At 38.6% G+C, this 18,112-nt stretch overlaps 1 protein-coding gene across 1 annotated transcript in view; it reads right to left on the reverse strand.

Annotated features, from left to right (window-relative positions):
• Positions 1 to 18,112, reverse strand: part of GTF2B (general transcription factor IIB) — a 121,527-nt gene that overhangs the window by 17,252 nt on the left and 86,163 nt on the right. Inside the window, exon 3 of the mRNA XM_050806649.1 lies at positions 16,607 to 16,713. Within this exon, the coding sequence (XP_050662606.1) occupies positions 16,607 to 16,713 (107 nt within the window). The remainder of the gene's footprint in view (positions 1 to 16,606; positions 16,714 to 18,112) is intronic.

Below are 18,112 nucleotides of genomic sequence, written 5' to 3' on the forward strand. Positions count from 1 at the left end.
AACTTTCATTTATATTTTATATCTAAAGCACTAGTCAAAACTTTCAAAACAATGCTCTTCATTTTAAACTGAAACATTTCAACATTATGCATACAATTGAAACAGTCTATTAAAGCATTATTCTACCCTAAGTACCTTAAATAGGAGTAAGTGTTGAGTTTATTAAATGTCTGTCTTCCTACCAGACCACTGTGTTTCTTACACACTGTCTTTATTTATTTATTTATTTACTTATTTATTTATTCATTTATTTATTTTTGAGACGGAGTCTCGCTCAGTCACCCAGGCTGGAGTGCAGTGGTGCGATCCAGTCTCACTGCAACCTCTGCCTCCCAGGTTCAAGCGATTCTCCATCCTTGGCCTCCCAAAGTGCTGGGACTACAGGTGTGAGCCACCGCACCCAGCCACCTCGTCTTCTTATGTTGTAAAAAGCTAACCACAATTGTTTGAGATTTATTATACTTTAATACTTATGTGTTAGGATAAATCAAGTTATACTGGAGGAACAATTTTTAAAGCAGCTCAGTGGCTTAAAATGAAGGTTTATTTCTTATTCACATTACATATCTATAAAGGGATAGCTGGAAGCTTCTTACACCATCCTTATTCAAGGTGACAAGATCTTTATCACCTGAGATATTGCCAGTTACCATGGATGGGGAAGGGAATGTGGGAAATTATACACAGACTTCATAATGGCTTCTGACCAAAAGTGACACTAACATTTCCACTCACATGCCACTGGCCAAAGCCAGTCAAGTAAGTGGTTATGCTTCAAAGGGGAGAAATACAATTACATCATATACCCTAAAGGAGAACCAAAAATGTTAAGCGAATAGTCATTAGTGCTGTTTCAAGCGACAATTAACAAAGATAATTCGGCACTGTATTTTTGGAGATTTATGTACAAATCCGTATAAAAGATTGCTCTTTTTATTTATTATTATTTTTGAGATGGAGATTCGCTCTTGTTGGCCAGGCTGTATCTTGGCCGGCGGCAACCTCTGCCTTGCAGGTTCAAGCAGTTCTCCTAACTCAGCCTCCCGAGTAGCCGGGATTACAGGCATCCACCACCACACCCGGCTAATTTTTTGTATTTTTAGTAGAGACAGGGTTTCACCACGTTGGCCAGGCTGGTCTCAAACTGCAGACCTCAGGTGATCCACCCACCTCAGTCTCCCAAAGTGCTGGGATTACAGGCATGCGCCATTGCGTCTGGCTCAGAAGACTGTTCTATGGCTTCCTTTTTGTACCAAATGACAAACTGAAGAATTAGGGATAAGTTCATTGTATTTCAGCAACTGTCACAGAGAAGTAATCTGTCAACATGATTTAGGTCCTTTGAAAGTAACTTTTTAGGCCGGGTGCGGTGGCTCACGCTTGTAATCACAGCACTTTGGGAGGCCAAGGTGAGTGGATCACCTGAGGTCAGGAGTTTGAGACCAGCCTGACCAAGATGGTGAAACCCGGTCTCTACTAAAAATACAAAATTAGCCGGGCGTGGTGCCGCATGCCTGCAACCCCAGCTACTTGAGAGCCTGAGGCAGGAGAATCCCTTGAACCTGGGAGGTGCAGGTTGCAGTGAGCCGAGATCATGCCATTGTACTCCAGTCTGGGCAACAAGAGTGAAACTCTGTCTCAAAAAAAAAAAAAAAAAAAAAAAAAAAAAAAAAAAAAAAACAAAGAAAGAAAGTGGTAGGTTACAAGTCTCTATTAATATAATTTTTAAAACATTAAAAGAATGCAATCCCCAGTGGTGTGCACAATTCTTGATTTGTAGCCCTGAGCTCTTCTGCTAGGAATGTAAAGTTTTTTTCTCTTTTATCTTTAATACTTTATTCACCTGGATCTTCAAGTAGTACCATAGTGGGTACTTTGTCTGACTAACCTAATAGATATCTTGTCGTCTTGCACACTGTGGGTGTGTCTCAGGTTTGTTCTCTGCTTTACTGATTTAGTTTTTTAGTGTTAAGTCTGCCAATTACCGCCTAAAAACCAGTTTTATCGTGTTGGTCTCCTTGTGCTGTGTTACTTTTTTCTGACATTTAATAGAAATCTTCCATAATATTTCCATAATGGACCCTTTAGCTCATTGATCACATTGGTTTCTGTAACTTTCTCTGAGTAATTAAACTATGTTATGGGTACAGTTTTCTGCCAAGTCCACAGGATCCCTGTTTCTCTTTATTATAGTTTTATATTCATAAGCCTCATATTGATTTTTAAGCTTATTCATTCTATCTATAATAAAGAACTGTCAATCCAATCCAATCCAGAAAATCTTCCAACGTCACTACCACCAGTACTCTCAGTCTCTCTGGGCAGTAGCACAGTCCCTAGCAGACTAATAGATGACCCAAACAAGAGAAACTTCCCACAGGATTCCATGTTTTTTTGGTTTTTTTTTTTGAGACGGAGTCCCGCTGTGCCACCCAGGCTGGAGTGCAGTGGCACTATCTCGGCTCACTGTAACCTCCACCTCCTGGGTTCAAGCAATTCTCCTGCCTCAGCCTTCCAAGGAGCTGGGATTACAGGCACACACCACCACGCCCGGCTAATGCCCGGCTAATTTTTGTATTTTCAGTAGAGAAAAGGTTTCACCATGTTGGTCAGGCTGGTCTCAAATTCCTGACCTCGTGATCTGCCCGCCTCGGCCTCCCAAAGTACTGGGATGACAGGGGTGAGCCACCGCATCTGGCCAGGATTCCAGAAGTTTTTAAGGAAGGATATACAGGTAGCGTTGCTATAATTAAATAATAAATAGTAGTGACTTAAACATGATAGAAGTTTCTCATGTTAATAGTCCCAGGCTAGTATGACCCAAGCTCCTCCTATCTTTTTGATAATATATCCTTATTATGGCTTGCATTTTGTAGCATAGGACAGCTGTTGGTAATTTCCTTTATCATGTTTACATTCTAGCCACTGGGAAGGAGAAAAAGTAAGGATACATCTTTTATTAAGGCAGGATCTACAGCTGTACACATCTCTTCTAATACTTACAAACCCACTGGTCAGAACTTAACCACATGGCATACCTAGCTACAGGAGAAACTGGGATATAGGGTCTAGGTGAGCAGCCACATACATGCCCATGTAAAACGCAGGGACTCTTACTAATGAAAGAACGGGGAAATGGACGTTGGCAAATAACCAGCAGTCTCAGCTATAATGAATAATAGGATGGCGGAGAGGAGAAGTGAGAAAGAATGCCCAGAAAAATCAGGGTACTCTGCCTCATATTCTGAAGCAAACAACAAAGAAAGACAAATTAAACAGACATTTATCCTCTTTACCATGCAAGCAATTGGAAATCCAACCAAAGGTATTTCATAGTACAACGTGAAAACTAGAAGGGCTTTTCGTGCAGGGGAAACTGCAACACACCAAAAGCAGCCAGGAAGCAAATACTGAGGAGGGTCTGATTTTCTAGCCTGACCTAGACTCTTAGGAGTGTTTTTGCTTCTTATTTTCATAATTTAATAAAGGAATTTAAAATTTTGTTTTATTTTTTGGAGGTGGAGTCTTGATCTGTCACCCAGGCTAGAGTGCAGTGGCACTCATATCACTGCAGCCTCAAACTCCTGGGCTCAAGCGATTCTCACTAGCTACTTGGGGGAACTAATTCCCTCAAGCAGGTAAGACTATAGGCTTGCGCCATCGCACACAGCTAACTAAAAAAAAATTTCTTTTTTTACAGACATGGTCTGGCTACATTGCCTAGGCTGGTCTTGAACTCCTGGCCCCAAGTGATCCTCCTGCCTCAGCCTCCTGAGTTATCAGGATTATAGCACAAGCCCCCAGCTCCTCATAAAGGAATTTTTAAGAACAGGAACACGAAGAGGAATTTACCAGAATTTCAATTCTTTCTGCTGTCTTCCTGGAAACTAATCTTAATCACTGTGGCATACAACCTGTAGTAAAGAATTCAGAAGTAGAAGTCTCAGAATAACCCCAAATTACCTGTCTTCACAGGCTCATTTAGTTTAAAAACTACAAATGCTATCAAACGTGCTGGTAAGTCTAGAAGTTCAAGAATCTGAACGTATTATTATTCAAGGTGGACAAACTCTAAGCATCAAATATTTTTACGTTTAAAGCAAAAAAAAAAAAAAATCCAAGGTACTTTGGAAAACTATTTTAAGTCAACATGCTGTAAACAGTAAGTCTAATGTTGATGATGAAATGTATCATTAGCTTCCACACTTTCCGTGGTCATTTAATCCTTTCTACGATTCCTTCTCATGACATGTCAAATAATCCTACTTTTTAGTCCAGGGTCACTACACATTCTTACTGAAATCTTACATTAGACAAGTTTGAAGAGAATGTTGACTAAGAAATGGTCAGCTTGAATGACAGCATTCAAGTTTGAAGAGAATGCTGACTTCGTAAAGAAATACTATTAATAATATAGCAAGTCTCTAAATCACCAGTCTCTAAATCACAGTTTATGTTGCCATAAATTGAGTAGGAACTCAACATGAATTATCTCCTAGAAACAAAGCATATCACAGTTTATTTCCCAGACCAGCCCATAAAAGCCTACTTTGCCCCTGATGTGTAGACCCTAAAGAAAACTGTTCAAGGTGAACCAGTGGAAAACAGTGAGGAAAATACACCGTAAGCCCCATCCCTGGATATCTTATTACATTTCAATTTTCCTCAAATACAAGTAGGTCGATAGGAGTAGCAGCATCTAAGATGAGGAGCTGATGCATTGGTTGAAAGTGTATCCTAAATTTGGCCACAATAAATTTGGTCACTCACATACTACTACTGTTCAGGCCTCTATCCTATGGCATAGGTTTCTTTTTCCCTTTACTTGGAATAATTTTCTCTCCATAAATCCTTACTCATTCTTAAAAACTGTGCTTCACTCGAATTTCAACAGTACTATCTTCAGGATGTCACCATAGTTGGAAGATCTGTAATGTAGCTTTAACTGCAGGATCCCATATTAGGTTACCCTACTCTCTTTCATACACTATCCAAAGAGTTGCTCCAGGGTTTGCTCACAGCATTCTGATCTTTCTATCACTCTCAGTAACCAACCAGCACAGTGATTAACAGAGACATATGTTAAAAAAGGTTTTTAAGTCCCACAGACCTGGATTTATGTGGCTCTGTTGCTTATAAGATGGGAATCTTGAGCTAATTACCTAAGCAATCTGAGTCTCAGTTTCCCCTTCTGTAAAATGGAAACAAACCAGCTCAAAGGGCAGTCTGCTACTCAAGTACTTAATGGGTAATTTTCTGATGCTTAAGAGAAAAATTGCACCCAAATTAAAAGCTGTAAATTAGGCAAGAAGGCTGTGTCTAAAGGCTTACAAGGGATGCCAAAAATATAACTTGTAAGTGAATACAAATATGCTTATTTTTAAAACTTGGCCATATTAAACCAAACCTAATTTTCCCTTTGGAAAACACTGTTAATGCTAATTGAAAGATGGTTACCCAATAATCTTTAACATACTATAATTGGAGCATTAAATATACCAGACCCACAGCAATCACTCAAACATTTGTTGCAACTGACATGCTATGAAATGTGGCATCTCAGACTTAGAATCACCCTCTTTTTCTACAAGGTTAAAAAAAGGGGGGCGGGGAAGCTGAGCACAGTGGCTCATGCCTGTAATTCTAGCACTGTGGGGAGTCTGGGGCAGGAGGAGTGCTTGAGTCCAGGAGTTCGAGATCAGTCTGGGCGACACAGGGAGATGCTACCTCTACAAATGTTAATAATTTTTTAAAAAAGTAGCTGGGGGTGGTGGTATGAGCCTGTGGCCACAGCTACTTGTGAAACTGAGGCAGGAGGATACCTGAGCCTGAGAGGTAAAGGTTGCGGTGAACCATAATCATGCCACTAGCCTGGACAACAGAGTGAGACCCTGCCTCAAAAAAAAGCACTTGTATCTCCACAGTACGTATCAGTGAAATCTTATACTAAAATTACACTATGTATTTCACATATTATTTCATTTGACTCAGCAATTCTGAGATGTATGGTATCTGTCTTCCATGGGGGAAGAAAAAAGATTTACTTTACAGATGAAACAAATTAAGCTTGAACAAATTATGTAACTCAACTATAGTTACACGGCTTATCAATTAGTAAAGCCAACCCTCAATTCTAGAGACAGTAACTTCTAGCTATACTAGGAGCAATGGAGACACACAATTATAAAATATATGCCCCCAGGAGTTCACAGTCCAGGTGTGAAGACATGGAAAATATGAATACAAAAAATCTAAACGTACAGAAAATCTAAAAGAATGTGGTAAATTGTAAATAGTACAGATTTGTGTTCTTCAATATGTTACCAATGTATGACCTACATTAGAATGTCTGCAAATGGAGCCTAGAATCATTTTAAGCACATTCCCCAGCTGACTCTTAATGCACATTTATACATTCATATTTCAGATTCGCTGGTATAAACAATATGCAGAATGAGTTTAGTAGAAGGGAGAGGTCAAATGGACTCATTTTTCTCTTTCAAATACACTTAAACTATTTTCCAGTATCTTCGTTACATTGTTTTTACATACAATCAAATAATTTAGATTTAAATGGTACACAATCAAATAATTTAGATTTAAATGGTACATTTTTTTTTCTTTAACTAGAAATACTACTACTAGTTTCAAACAACTCCTCATTGTGAAATAACTTATAGAAGTCATGATAGACCAATTTTATGTTTTAATAGCAATTATGGCAGGTTACTAAACTAATACTTTACTGGTTATAAAAATAAATTTATGGGAAATGTACAAGGTCAAATTTATGAACAAACTGATTATCTAAATATAATAATACTGCCACCTAGTGTTCAACTTTTAAAACGACATAATCGTACTATTGGCATCTGGGGAAAAAACCCCACAAAAAAGTGCTGTTAGAACAAACAGCTTCAGCTGGACACAGTGGTTCATGCCTGTAATCCCAGCACTCTGAGAAGCTGAGGCAGGTGGATCATTTGAGGTCAGGAGTTTGAGAACAGCTTGGCCAATATGGCGAAACCCCATCTCTACTAAAAATACAAAAATTAGTCAGGCGTGGTGGTGGTCACCTGTAATCCCACTACTCAGAAGGCTGAGGCAGGAGAATCACTGGAACCCAGGAGACAGAGGTTGCAGTGAGCCAAGATAAAGCCACTGCCCTCTAGCCTGGGTGACATAGCGAGACTCGGTCTCAAAAACAAAACAAAACAAAAACCAGTTTCATAGTAGGAACAACAAAACTTTGCTTTAAGAATTGGCCCAGGTTGGGCGTGGACATTTTGGGAGGCTGAGGCAGGTAGACTGTGTAAGGCCAAAAGTTCAAGACCAGCATGGGCAACATGGCTAAACCTTGTCTCTACAAAAAATACAAAAATTAGCCAGGTGTGGTGCCATGTGCCTATAGTCCCAGCTACTCAGCAGGCTAAGGTGAGAGGATCGTTTCAACCAGGGAGGTGGAGGTTGCAGTGAGTCGAGAGGACTCCAGTGCACTCCAGCCTGGGTAACAGAGTGAGACCTGGTCTCAAAAATAAAATAAAAAATAAAAATTGGTCGTTTTAGAGTCACTACCAGTATCTTAAGGATCAATGATGAAATGGGCAGCTAATACCAAATCATAATATTTCATGTTTCAAATAAAAATCTTGTAATTCAAATAAAAGAGAACCAATTAAACAACTATCACATGTTAAATAGCATTAAAAATAGCATTAACTACAGCTACAAAAATTGGAAACAAGTTTTAAAGGACACTAAATACTATACAGCTATTTAAATACTGGGGGAAAACATTATCAAAAGACAGCAAATGTGTGACAATTCGTATTTTCCAACGATGGCAACAATATCGCCCATCCACATGTTGTTCTGCAATGTGACCTTGTCACTATCACGTTTAGGTACAGCCTATTTCTCTACGCCCTTCAACTCAGGTGAGTCCTATCATGGCCATGACGAACAGAATACTGAAACGATCCTGTGCCAGTTCTAGGCATAACCCTTACCTACCACCCATGTCTAGCTTCCACTTTCTCAGAACACTTGCTCTTGAGGTACTTCTCTTAGAAGCCAGCTACCATGTAGTATAAAATATGACTACTGTGAGACAACTACGGAGAAGCCCTGGAGGATGACAGATTTATGTGCGGAGGTCAAGTAGCACAGAGGAACCAGAAATGCAAGTGAAGAAGTTATCAAAGAAGCAGATCTTACAGGTCCAGCCAATGCCAACTGCCCAGATAAGTCCTTCCCAAATTACTGACTCATAAAATCATGAGCAAAATAAAATGGCTGTTGTAAGCCACTAAGTTTTGAGGTAGTTCGTAATGTAACTGTAAATGAAACAAAAATTGGTTCCTGAAGTATTGCGTTACTTTAAGAAAAATCAAAAACACTTGCCCTTGTTTTGAGATTGGTGGTGGGTCGGCCTCAAGAAGAATGAGGTGACGGTTTGAGAGACAATGAGATAAATGTTATTAGAGGCAGGAAAAAAGGTATAAGGTATAAGATATAAACTTATAACATAAATATACTTTTGGTATTATGAATTATTTCATTAAAAAAGGTGATAGTGGTCGGGTACGGTGGCTCACGCCTGTAATCCCAGCACTTTGGGAGGCCAAGGTGGGCGGATCACCAGAGGTTAGGCATTCAAGACAAGCTCAGCAGACATGGTGAAACCCCTGTCTCTACTAAAAATACAAAAAATTAGCCAGGTGTGGTGGCAGGTGCCTGTAGTCCCAGCTCCTCAGGAGGCTGAGGCATGAGAATTGCTTGAACCTGGGGGGTGGAGGCTGCAGTGAGCCTCTGCACTCCAGCCTGGGCGAGAGTGAGACTCTGTCTTAAAAAAAAAAAAAAAAGTAATAGTAAAGGGCTCTCTTAGTTGCTAACTCAGATGAGGGGGTGACATACGGCTCTGAATATGAAAATTGGGCCATATCTACTCTTCAGTTTGCTATTAAAGAGGAATTAGTGACAATGGGCTGTCCTAATTTTAAAGCACAAATTAAACATTAATTAAATATAGGACTGTCCAGCTGAGTGTAGTGACTCACACCTGTAATCCCAGCACTTTGGGAGGTCGAGGCGGGGCGGGGCGGGGCCGGGGACTTGAGGTCAGGAGTTCGAGACCAGCCTGGCTAACATGGTGAAAACCCGTCTCTACTAAAAATAAAACATATCAGCCGGACGTGGTGGCGTGTGCCTATAAATCCCCGCTACTCTGGAGGCTGAAGCAGGACAATCACTTGAACCCGGGAGGTGGAGGTTGCAGTGAGCAGAGATTGTGCCACTGCACACCAGCCTGGGCGACAGAGCGAGACTCCATCTCAAAAAAATAAAAACTAAAAATAAAAATAAAAGAAAAAAGGGACTGTCCAAAAACAATTCAGAAAATGTTTATTAAATTAATATAGTTTAATCTAAAACATTTCAGACAATGTAAAAAATTTTATGGCAAGCATAATCAAATCATGTATGCCAAGATAATTTATTAGGAAACACTTGATGTCTGGATTCAAATTCCCATGAAAACCAGTATTTTAAATAAGAAAAAAGTCACAAATGCTATCCCTTAGTGGGCTATAGAATATTTGCCCAGCTTGATTTCTTCCCCATTTTCTTAGTGTAAGAGGCAAAGGCTGAACTGAGCTGGCAATAAAGAGCAAATGCCTTTAAACCAGTGAGCTGATGCAAATTCAATTACATATACAGTCACATGTTGCATAACATTTTGGCTTAGAATGGACTATATACACAATGGTGGTCCCTTAAGATTATAATAACATCTTTTCATTGTACCTTTTCTATGTTCAATATATAAGACAGAGCTGAACACATTCACATATATGGCAGGGTCTGTATGCACCCTGACAACTCACAGAACAATGGGATGAAAGGATACTAGCTTTCTCCCACTTTTCATAGGTAAAATGGGTAAGTTAATGTACCTGAGTACCTACAAAAATGTAGTAAGTGGGGCCTGGCGCAGTGGCTCACACCTGTAAACCCAGTACTTTGGGAGGCCGAGGCTGGGGTATCTCTTTGAAGCTAGGAGTTTGAGACCAGCCTGGCCAACATGGGGAAACCCCGTCTTTACCAAAACAACAAAAATTAGCTGGGAGTGGTGGTGCACACTCTTAATCCCAGCTACTCGAGTGGCTGAGGCATGAGAATCACTTGACCCTGGGAGGTGGAAGTTGCAGTGAGCTGAGCTCATGCCACTGCACTCTAGCCTGGGTGACAGAGCAAGATGCTATCTTCAAAAAAAAAAAAAAAAAGAAAAAAAGAAAAAAAAGAACTAGTAAGTGAAGGTACAATTGGTCAGACATGCCCCACAAAGCCTACATTGAACCGGATGTTAAAAACACCATATACTAGAATAAGAGTTTGGCCGAAAGCTCCAGAAGTCAGAACAATAAATACTAGATATGTATTTAAAAAACAGAAAAAGATACATACTTACCTCTGAGTTAAAACTGCCTACAGTACTCAGTATGATTAACACTGTACAGATTTGTAGCTTAGAAGCAATAGGCTATATACTATGTCGCCTAGGTGTGTTGTAGACTATACCATCTAGGTTTTATTAAGTACCATCTATGATGTTCACATGATGAAATCATCTAACGATGCATTTCTCAGAACATATCCTCATCAAGTGACACACGATTTTAATGCAATCTAAATTCACTATTGATATATGACATTAATATATACAGGCATGTATGTCATATTAATTTATACTAATGCAGTGTTATGTTCAATTTAGGTATTTCCAACTTAATTTGCTTGATGATAGTCTCAGCAAAACAGAACTTTGCTACTAGACTCTTCTACACTTGTCCTTGTTTGGTAATGGAATGGATTCTTCACTTACACGATATATTACACATTTAACTCATTAATCTATGAATGAGCCTACCGTATATTTTAAAATAAGTGTTGGTTATATTTGATGTCAGAAGAATCAGTATCAAAAAGAAATACTGTCATATATCATAGAAAGTAAGTTTTATTGGATATTTTTTTCAGACCTCAAGATTTAACATGGTGTTTGATATGAATAAATCAATAAAAGCAAAAACAAAATTAACTTCCTTTGGTTTGATACAGCAGAAAAGTACAAGCAAAAATTAGGAATTCCAAGCACAAGAAAGCAGCATACAAGTCCTGTGAATTGTATCTTCCTTTTCTGGCTGATTAATCTCAACTGTCTTTCTGGTTAAAGCGGAAGTGAGGCTGGTGGGAAGGCTGAAAATATAATGGGATACTTTTACGTTATTTAAAAATGGGCCAGGCGCCATAGCGCACACCTGTAAACTCAGAATGTTGGGAGGTTGAGGCAGCTGGATCACTTGAGGCCAGGAGTTTAAAACTAGCCTGGACAACATGGTGAAACCCTGTCTCCACTAAAAATACACATGGGTGTGGTGGTGCACGCCTGTAATCCCAGGTACTCAGAAGGCTGAAGCACAAGAATCGCCTGAACCCCGGAGGCAGAAGCTGCAGTGAGCAGACATCGTGCCACTGCACTCCAGCCTGGGGGATAGAGGAAGACTCTCACTCCAAAAAAAAAAAAAAAAAAAAAAAAAGCTACAGAGGTTAGGAGAGCTAAGAAGCTGAAATTATCTTCAGTTTTGTCTGTCTCACTCGTACACATTATCAGTCTGATCTTAACATTGTGGAAGAATTGGAAGGCTCTCATTTAACTGAAGGGTTAAGCAAACATTTTCTGTAAAGGGTGACACAGTAAACATTTTAGGCTTTGTGGGTCAAGAGGCAAAATTAAGGATATTAAGTAGGTACTTATATAAAATAAGAAAAAAATCCACTATTTTTTATTGTTGAAATTTAAAATATAATAATTAGGTAATTTACTGTAATACATGTCTACTAATGAGAAGAATAAAATTCTCTTTTTTGGGGATAACATTTCACTTAACTGGAGTTCAAAGTTAATGTTCTCTATCATCAAAATGAATGACAAATGTTCATGTGTCAATGATGTTATACTGACAAGATTTTATATATTTCACTTTCTTTTCACATAGATAATTACTGCCAAATACCAATATTAATCCACAAGCGTATGATTTTAATTGAGCATATTTACTGCTTGGAAGGCATTTATAGAATTGTATCACATTCTTCTCCTGATAATGGCCTACATACTGTTACCCTGCAGATTAGTCACTACCAATTGAAGGTTAGGTGGAACCCCCTTAACTGTGCAATGAAAACAAATTTTAAAATATGAAAATTTCCTTTGCATTTGCATTCAGGTCTGAAAAACACCGCTGAAAATATAGCTTAAGCCTGGAAAATATATCTGCTGCAAATCTATGTGGTAATGAATATCCTATTTTAACTTCTGACAGCACTGAAAGTATATAAAGTATATAAAAGCAATTTGACATTACTTATGATTCAAACGTTAACTTGTGAAATTGACTTTACCGCAGTTTATGTTTCACAGAAAAGCAGTATTTTGCCTTGTAACTCTATGATGAATTCATTAAGAAGTATTAGCAAGTTTGCAGCAAAAGCTAATTTTCAAAACCATCCAGTGTTCAATAGCAGTAGCTGAAGGCAGTACTGATTCAGAAAAATCTTACTCTTGGCCCCTGAGTTCAGAAAAATCACAACAAAACTTTACTACTGCTAAATCACCAAATTAGTGTGTCATTAAGACAAGTCACCCTAACAATATTTTGTTAGAAATATTCAGCTTTTATTTCTAACAAAAAATATCACAAAACTGGCCGAGCATGATAGCTCACACCTATAATCCCAGCACTTTGGGAGGCCAAGACAAGAGGATCACTTGAGGCCAGGGTTCAAGACGAGCCTGGGCAACACTGTGAGACCCTATCTCTACCAAAAAAAAAAAAAAAAAAATTAGCCAAGGTCCTGCTTGAGCCCAGGAGTTGAGGCTGAAGTGAGTCATGATCGCACCACTGCACTCCAGCCTGAAAAAGAGTGAGAATCTGTCTCAAAAAAAAAAAAAGGTCACAGAACTGATATTGATAGTTATGTCCACAAGAGTGAATGAAGTTCATTGTTCACAATTACTGGTTCAGTAACACCAGGTAGATTAAAGTCTTCTCTAACAAAGTACTGCTGATTAATAATATAATAAACAGGCTGTTTAAACACCTTACATTTTCAATCTTGGCAAATCTGTCCCACTAAGTCTTCTGCTCCACATATATTTTTACCCTTATCAGTTATAATAAATTTTAGCAGAGTCCACTTCAGGTTATACTGAATTAACACTTTCGCAACTGCTTTGAAGCTATTTTCTCCTATAGCTGCTCCATGTAGACAACCCATTGGAGCTAGTTCTTCTGACAAGCTCAGCACTTTTTTTTTTTTTTTTTTTTTTTTTTTTTAAGACAGAGTCTCACTCTATCACCCAGGCTGGAGTGCAGTGGTGCAATATTGGCTCAATGCAAACTCCGCCTCCCGGGTTCAAGTAATTCTCTGCCTTAGCCTCCCCAGCAGCTGGGATTACAGATGCCCACCACCATGCCAGGCTAATTTTTGTATTTTTAGTAGAGACAGAGTTTCACCACCTTGGCCAGGCTGGTTTTGAACTCCTGACCTCATGATCCAGCCCCCTCAGCCTCCGAAAGTGTTGGGATTACAGGTGTAATCTACTGCGCCCGGCCCAGCACTGATTTCTTGAATAAACAACTGAAAAGTACCAATAACATCAATCTAGTCATCAAGAGCCAAAGAAAAATACCTGAGATAATTTGCCTTGACTTTTAACTGACTACTGATGTTGCTCCACTGTCCTCAACTCTTCAAGCAACTGTTCTTGGTGAGATGCTAACAGTCTTAAATAAATTTATTTTCTCTGGACACATATATTCAGCTCTTGCAATCAAATATGAATTAATTATCATTGGTAAATGGCTGTCCTTGCTTGGCCAAGAAATAAGCCACTTAGAAACTTCAGTTGCAGCCGCAGTTTCATTCTTTTATTTTTGTGAAAAAATTATGTTGTGTTAAGATATTCTATTTTACATTATCTTCTGACCATTGTTTTCCTGAGTTAGAAATATTCTAATGAGTGCTCAGTATGGTAATGTCCATGCTTACTGTATTCTTTTAACACAGCTATAGTATCATTGTGTAATAAACACAACTGTTTTGCCATCTAATTCAGTAGCAAAATAATCCACACTCCACCAGGCCTTAAAAGCATGACATTCAAAGTTAACTTTTCTTGTTTTGGTGTGATGGATATGTAATGGTAATAAAAATAAATAAATAAAACAATGCAGTATGGCAACATATGTGGCGATCAACATGTTGCTGAGTTATAACTGCATCACTGCAATTAGTATGCTGAGCAGCAGAACAAGTGATGAGAGCTGCACATATGGTTTCTGTTGCAGCTACTAAGCTCTGCTGTTGTAATATGAAAAGAGCCACATACACTATGTAAACAACTGAGTGTTGCTATATACCAATAAAACTTTATAGGTAACAGGCTAGGCGTGGTGGCTTACACCTGTAATCCCTGCACTTTGGGAGGCCGAGGCCAGTGGATCACCTGAGGTCAGGAGTTCAAGACTAGCCTGGCCAACATGCTGAAACCCTGTCTCTGCTAAAAATACAAAAAGTCAGCCGGGTATAGTAGTGGGCGCCTGTAATCCCAGCTATTCAGGAGGCTGAGGCAGGAGAATCACTGGAACCTGAAAGGCAGAGGCTGTGGTGAGCTGAGATCGCACCACTGCATTCCAGCCTGGGCAACAAGAGGGCAACAACAGCGAAACTCCATATCAAAAAAAAAAAACTTTGGCCAGGCGAAATGGCTCACGCCTGTAACCCCAGCACTTTGGGAAGCCGAGGTGATCGGATCACCTGAAGTCAGAAGTTCAAGACCAGCCTGACCAACATGGAGAAACCCCGTCTTTACTAAAAAAAAAAATACAAAATTTGCTGGGCACGGTGGCACATGCCTGTAATCCCAGCTACTTGGGAGGCTGAGGCAGGAGAATCACTTGAACCCGGGAGGCAGAGGTTGTGGTGAACCAAGATTGTGCCATTGCACTCCAGCCTCGGCAACAAGAACAAAACTCCATCTCAAAAAACAAACGAAGAAAAACTTTATAGATACTGAAATTTGTATTTTCACATGTCCCAAAATAATGATTTTTTTCAACCATTTAAAAATGTAAAAGCCATATTAGCAAATAGGCCATATAAAGACAGGTGATGGGTTGTACTTTGATGACCCCAGATTAAAATTTTATTATTATGAAAGGCAATACAAGATAGAAATCTGCCTCCCATGCAGACAATGGAGTCAATCTTTTAGACTACCTAAACATCAGTTTCCTCATCTGTAAAGTGAAGATAATGTTAGTACTCACCTCACAAGTTTGTTGTGAGGATAAACTGAGTGAGTATGTAAATCATTTAGAATAGTACCTAGTATATAGTAAATGTATTGGCTATTCCTTACTCAGCGGCATACAGTAGCAAATGATTCTCAATCCCTATTAGCAACTCTATACTTTAAAACTCCCACTGTAGGTCTGAGGCAAACAGCCTTCTTGGACCAAGTAAGACAATTCCACAGTATGCCACTACTAATGCTTCTGTTATACTGCCCACAATCCTTCTAGAGTTTTCATTCTTAAGTAGTTCAAACTGCTAAATATTACCCCGATTCTCAGATGCTGCAACGCCACCACAAGAATAGTTTTTGAACAGACTATCTGCAGTCTAAAGTTCTGCTGCATATCTAAATTAGTGCGCAGGTAGGAACAAGGTGAAATTTTAAGTGGTATTTTTGACAGTAATTTTATACTAGACATTCATCAATAAATGATTCCATATAAAAGTTATAATAAATCTTTTTTTTTTTGGACTCAAAGGCTTTCGGTGAGACTCAAAAATCATGTTTATCTACTTCTCAACATATAAAAAAGTCACAAAAGTTTGATTATTTAATATGCATGAGTGTCAGCCCATCTCCCCAGTCCTCCACCAAGTATTTCAGACGAAGGACTTAGGAAATTACTGTGGCCTTTTCATTTCTTCTGGATTAGCTCCCACCCGACATTATAAAAACATAAATTTGGATATACAATAAAATATGTTTCTAAACAACTTTACTCATTTCTGTTTCCTAATTCTTTTTTTTTTTTGGCAATAAATTATTTGTTGGGGAAGAAAGTCAAAATGTGTTCATTAAATGACAGTTTGGAAACTATGCAAAAGTGAAGAACTCTAAACAAGTTTTTTTTTTTTTTTTTTTTTTGAGAAGGAGTCTCGCTCTGTTGCCCCAGCTGGCGTGCAATGCAATCTCGGCTCACTGCAACCTCTGCCTCCCGGGTTCAAGCCATTCTCTTGCCTCAGCCTCCGGAGTAGTTGGGATTACAGGCACCCACCATCATGCCCAGCTAGTTTTTGTATTTTCAGTAGAGATGTGGTTTCTCCATGTTGGTCAGGCTGGTCTCAAACTCCTGACCTCAGGTGATCCTCCCGCCTCGGCCTCCCAAAGTGCTGGAATTACAGGCATGAGCCGCGGTGCTTGGCCTCCTAAACAGTAATTTAAATTAAAACCATAATAACAACTCACCTACAACCAAGCCACATTCAGGACAGATCATATCACCGGCTCTGTAGTCCTCCACTAAAATCGCATCTGGATGGTTTGGACATGTGACTCTTGGAAGAGCATCCAAACTAAAAGAAAAAAGTTGTATTTTTACATCTTCCCAATCAACATGTATCACAGTAATCTCCTGGGACGCGGGATGGGGAAGACAAAGATTGTGAACATTCTTCAATACATACGATTATAACATGTGTGAGCTAGATTTTCAAAGTAAACATCCCAGTTAGGTTACTTTAAATTCTAGCTAGTAACTGGCAAGTAGTTTCCACTGGAATTCTTATTTTACTGTGGAAGGCTTTCAAAACATAAATAGAAAATAATTAGTTTCTTCTCTTAATATGTAGTCTACTAAGATTTTTTTAAATGCTTAGTGTTGTAATGACTAGCTACCATAATAACCTGCAGCATTTACATTACCATCCAGTTTGTGCTCTTTGCCACTTATTTGTCTAGTCAGAGAACAATTTCTCTCTGTATTTTTCTACTTGTTAACTACTTTAGTAACAGATTTAAATAGTACACTGAACCCAGTAAGTATAGAAATGAGGGATGGTAGAAGTTGCTCTGCTGAACTTAAGACTTGATGATTTCCTTTAGTCCAGAATTGAGTTACTGAATTTTTTATCATTCAAGGAATTGTTTCAAAAGCTACTTGTAAATTTATCTGTGATATTAATAATTAGCTCAATTTATCTTATTTTGAACAACAAAGCAGTTTGCAGAAGACACGTTCATCTTTTTTTTACACATTAATCATAAATGATCTGACAGAATCAGCTGTAAAAGCAACAAATATTTGATCATTATTTCAGGGGGTATGACCTCCCAATCATAAATGCTTGGTAGCACTGCAAATAAGGCCCTTTTAAAAATCGTTTGAAATAATACAATAAATGGTTAGGTTATGGACATCAGATGCACGTAAAAGACAAAAATCAGCTGTTCTTATAGTATGTAAATAGTTATTTGTGGTTTGGGGTAAAGTTTCTCATGTTAGCAAATACCATTCAGAAGGTTAACTCTCAACTTAGATGATGATATCTACAGGAAAACTGATAAAATAATCCCTATTCCCCTCCAAATTTATCTACTCAGCTTAACCAGAACATGTCTTGAATCTTCTCGTTGGGAAAACGCAGGGGTAAGTATTACTTCATATTTGTGATTACTCCATAAATTCCTCTAAGGAAAGTATTTTAATATATTAAGACAAATAAAATTAAACAGTTGTTATCAATTACGAAAAACTATGTTGAAATAAAGGAAAATGTTAACAGAGTAGTACTAATTACAAATGAGTAAAAGAGGAGGCCATGTTAAACACAGTACTAAGAACTAACACTCTGCACTATTAAAAAGTAGACAGAAAACTCTAGTTCATGTAATGATACAGAAACATCTGAAAGATATGAAGAGTGAGGAGTAAGGTAGAAAATCTATACAAAGCTGAAAAGTATAAACTAGCCA

The sequence above is a fragment of the Macaca thibetana genome, chromosome 1, assembly GCF_024542745.1.
Source record: "Macaca thibetana thibetana isolate TM-01 chromosome 1, ASM2454274v1, whole genome shotgun sequence".
Classification (NCBI taxonomy): domain Eukaryota; kingdom Metazoa; phylum Chordata; class Mammalia; order Primates; family Cercopithecidae; genus Macaca; species Macaca thibetana.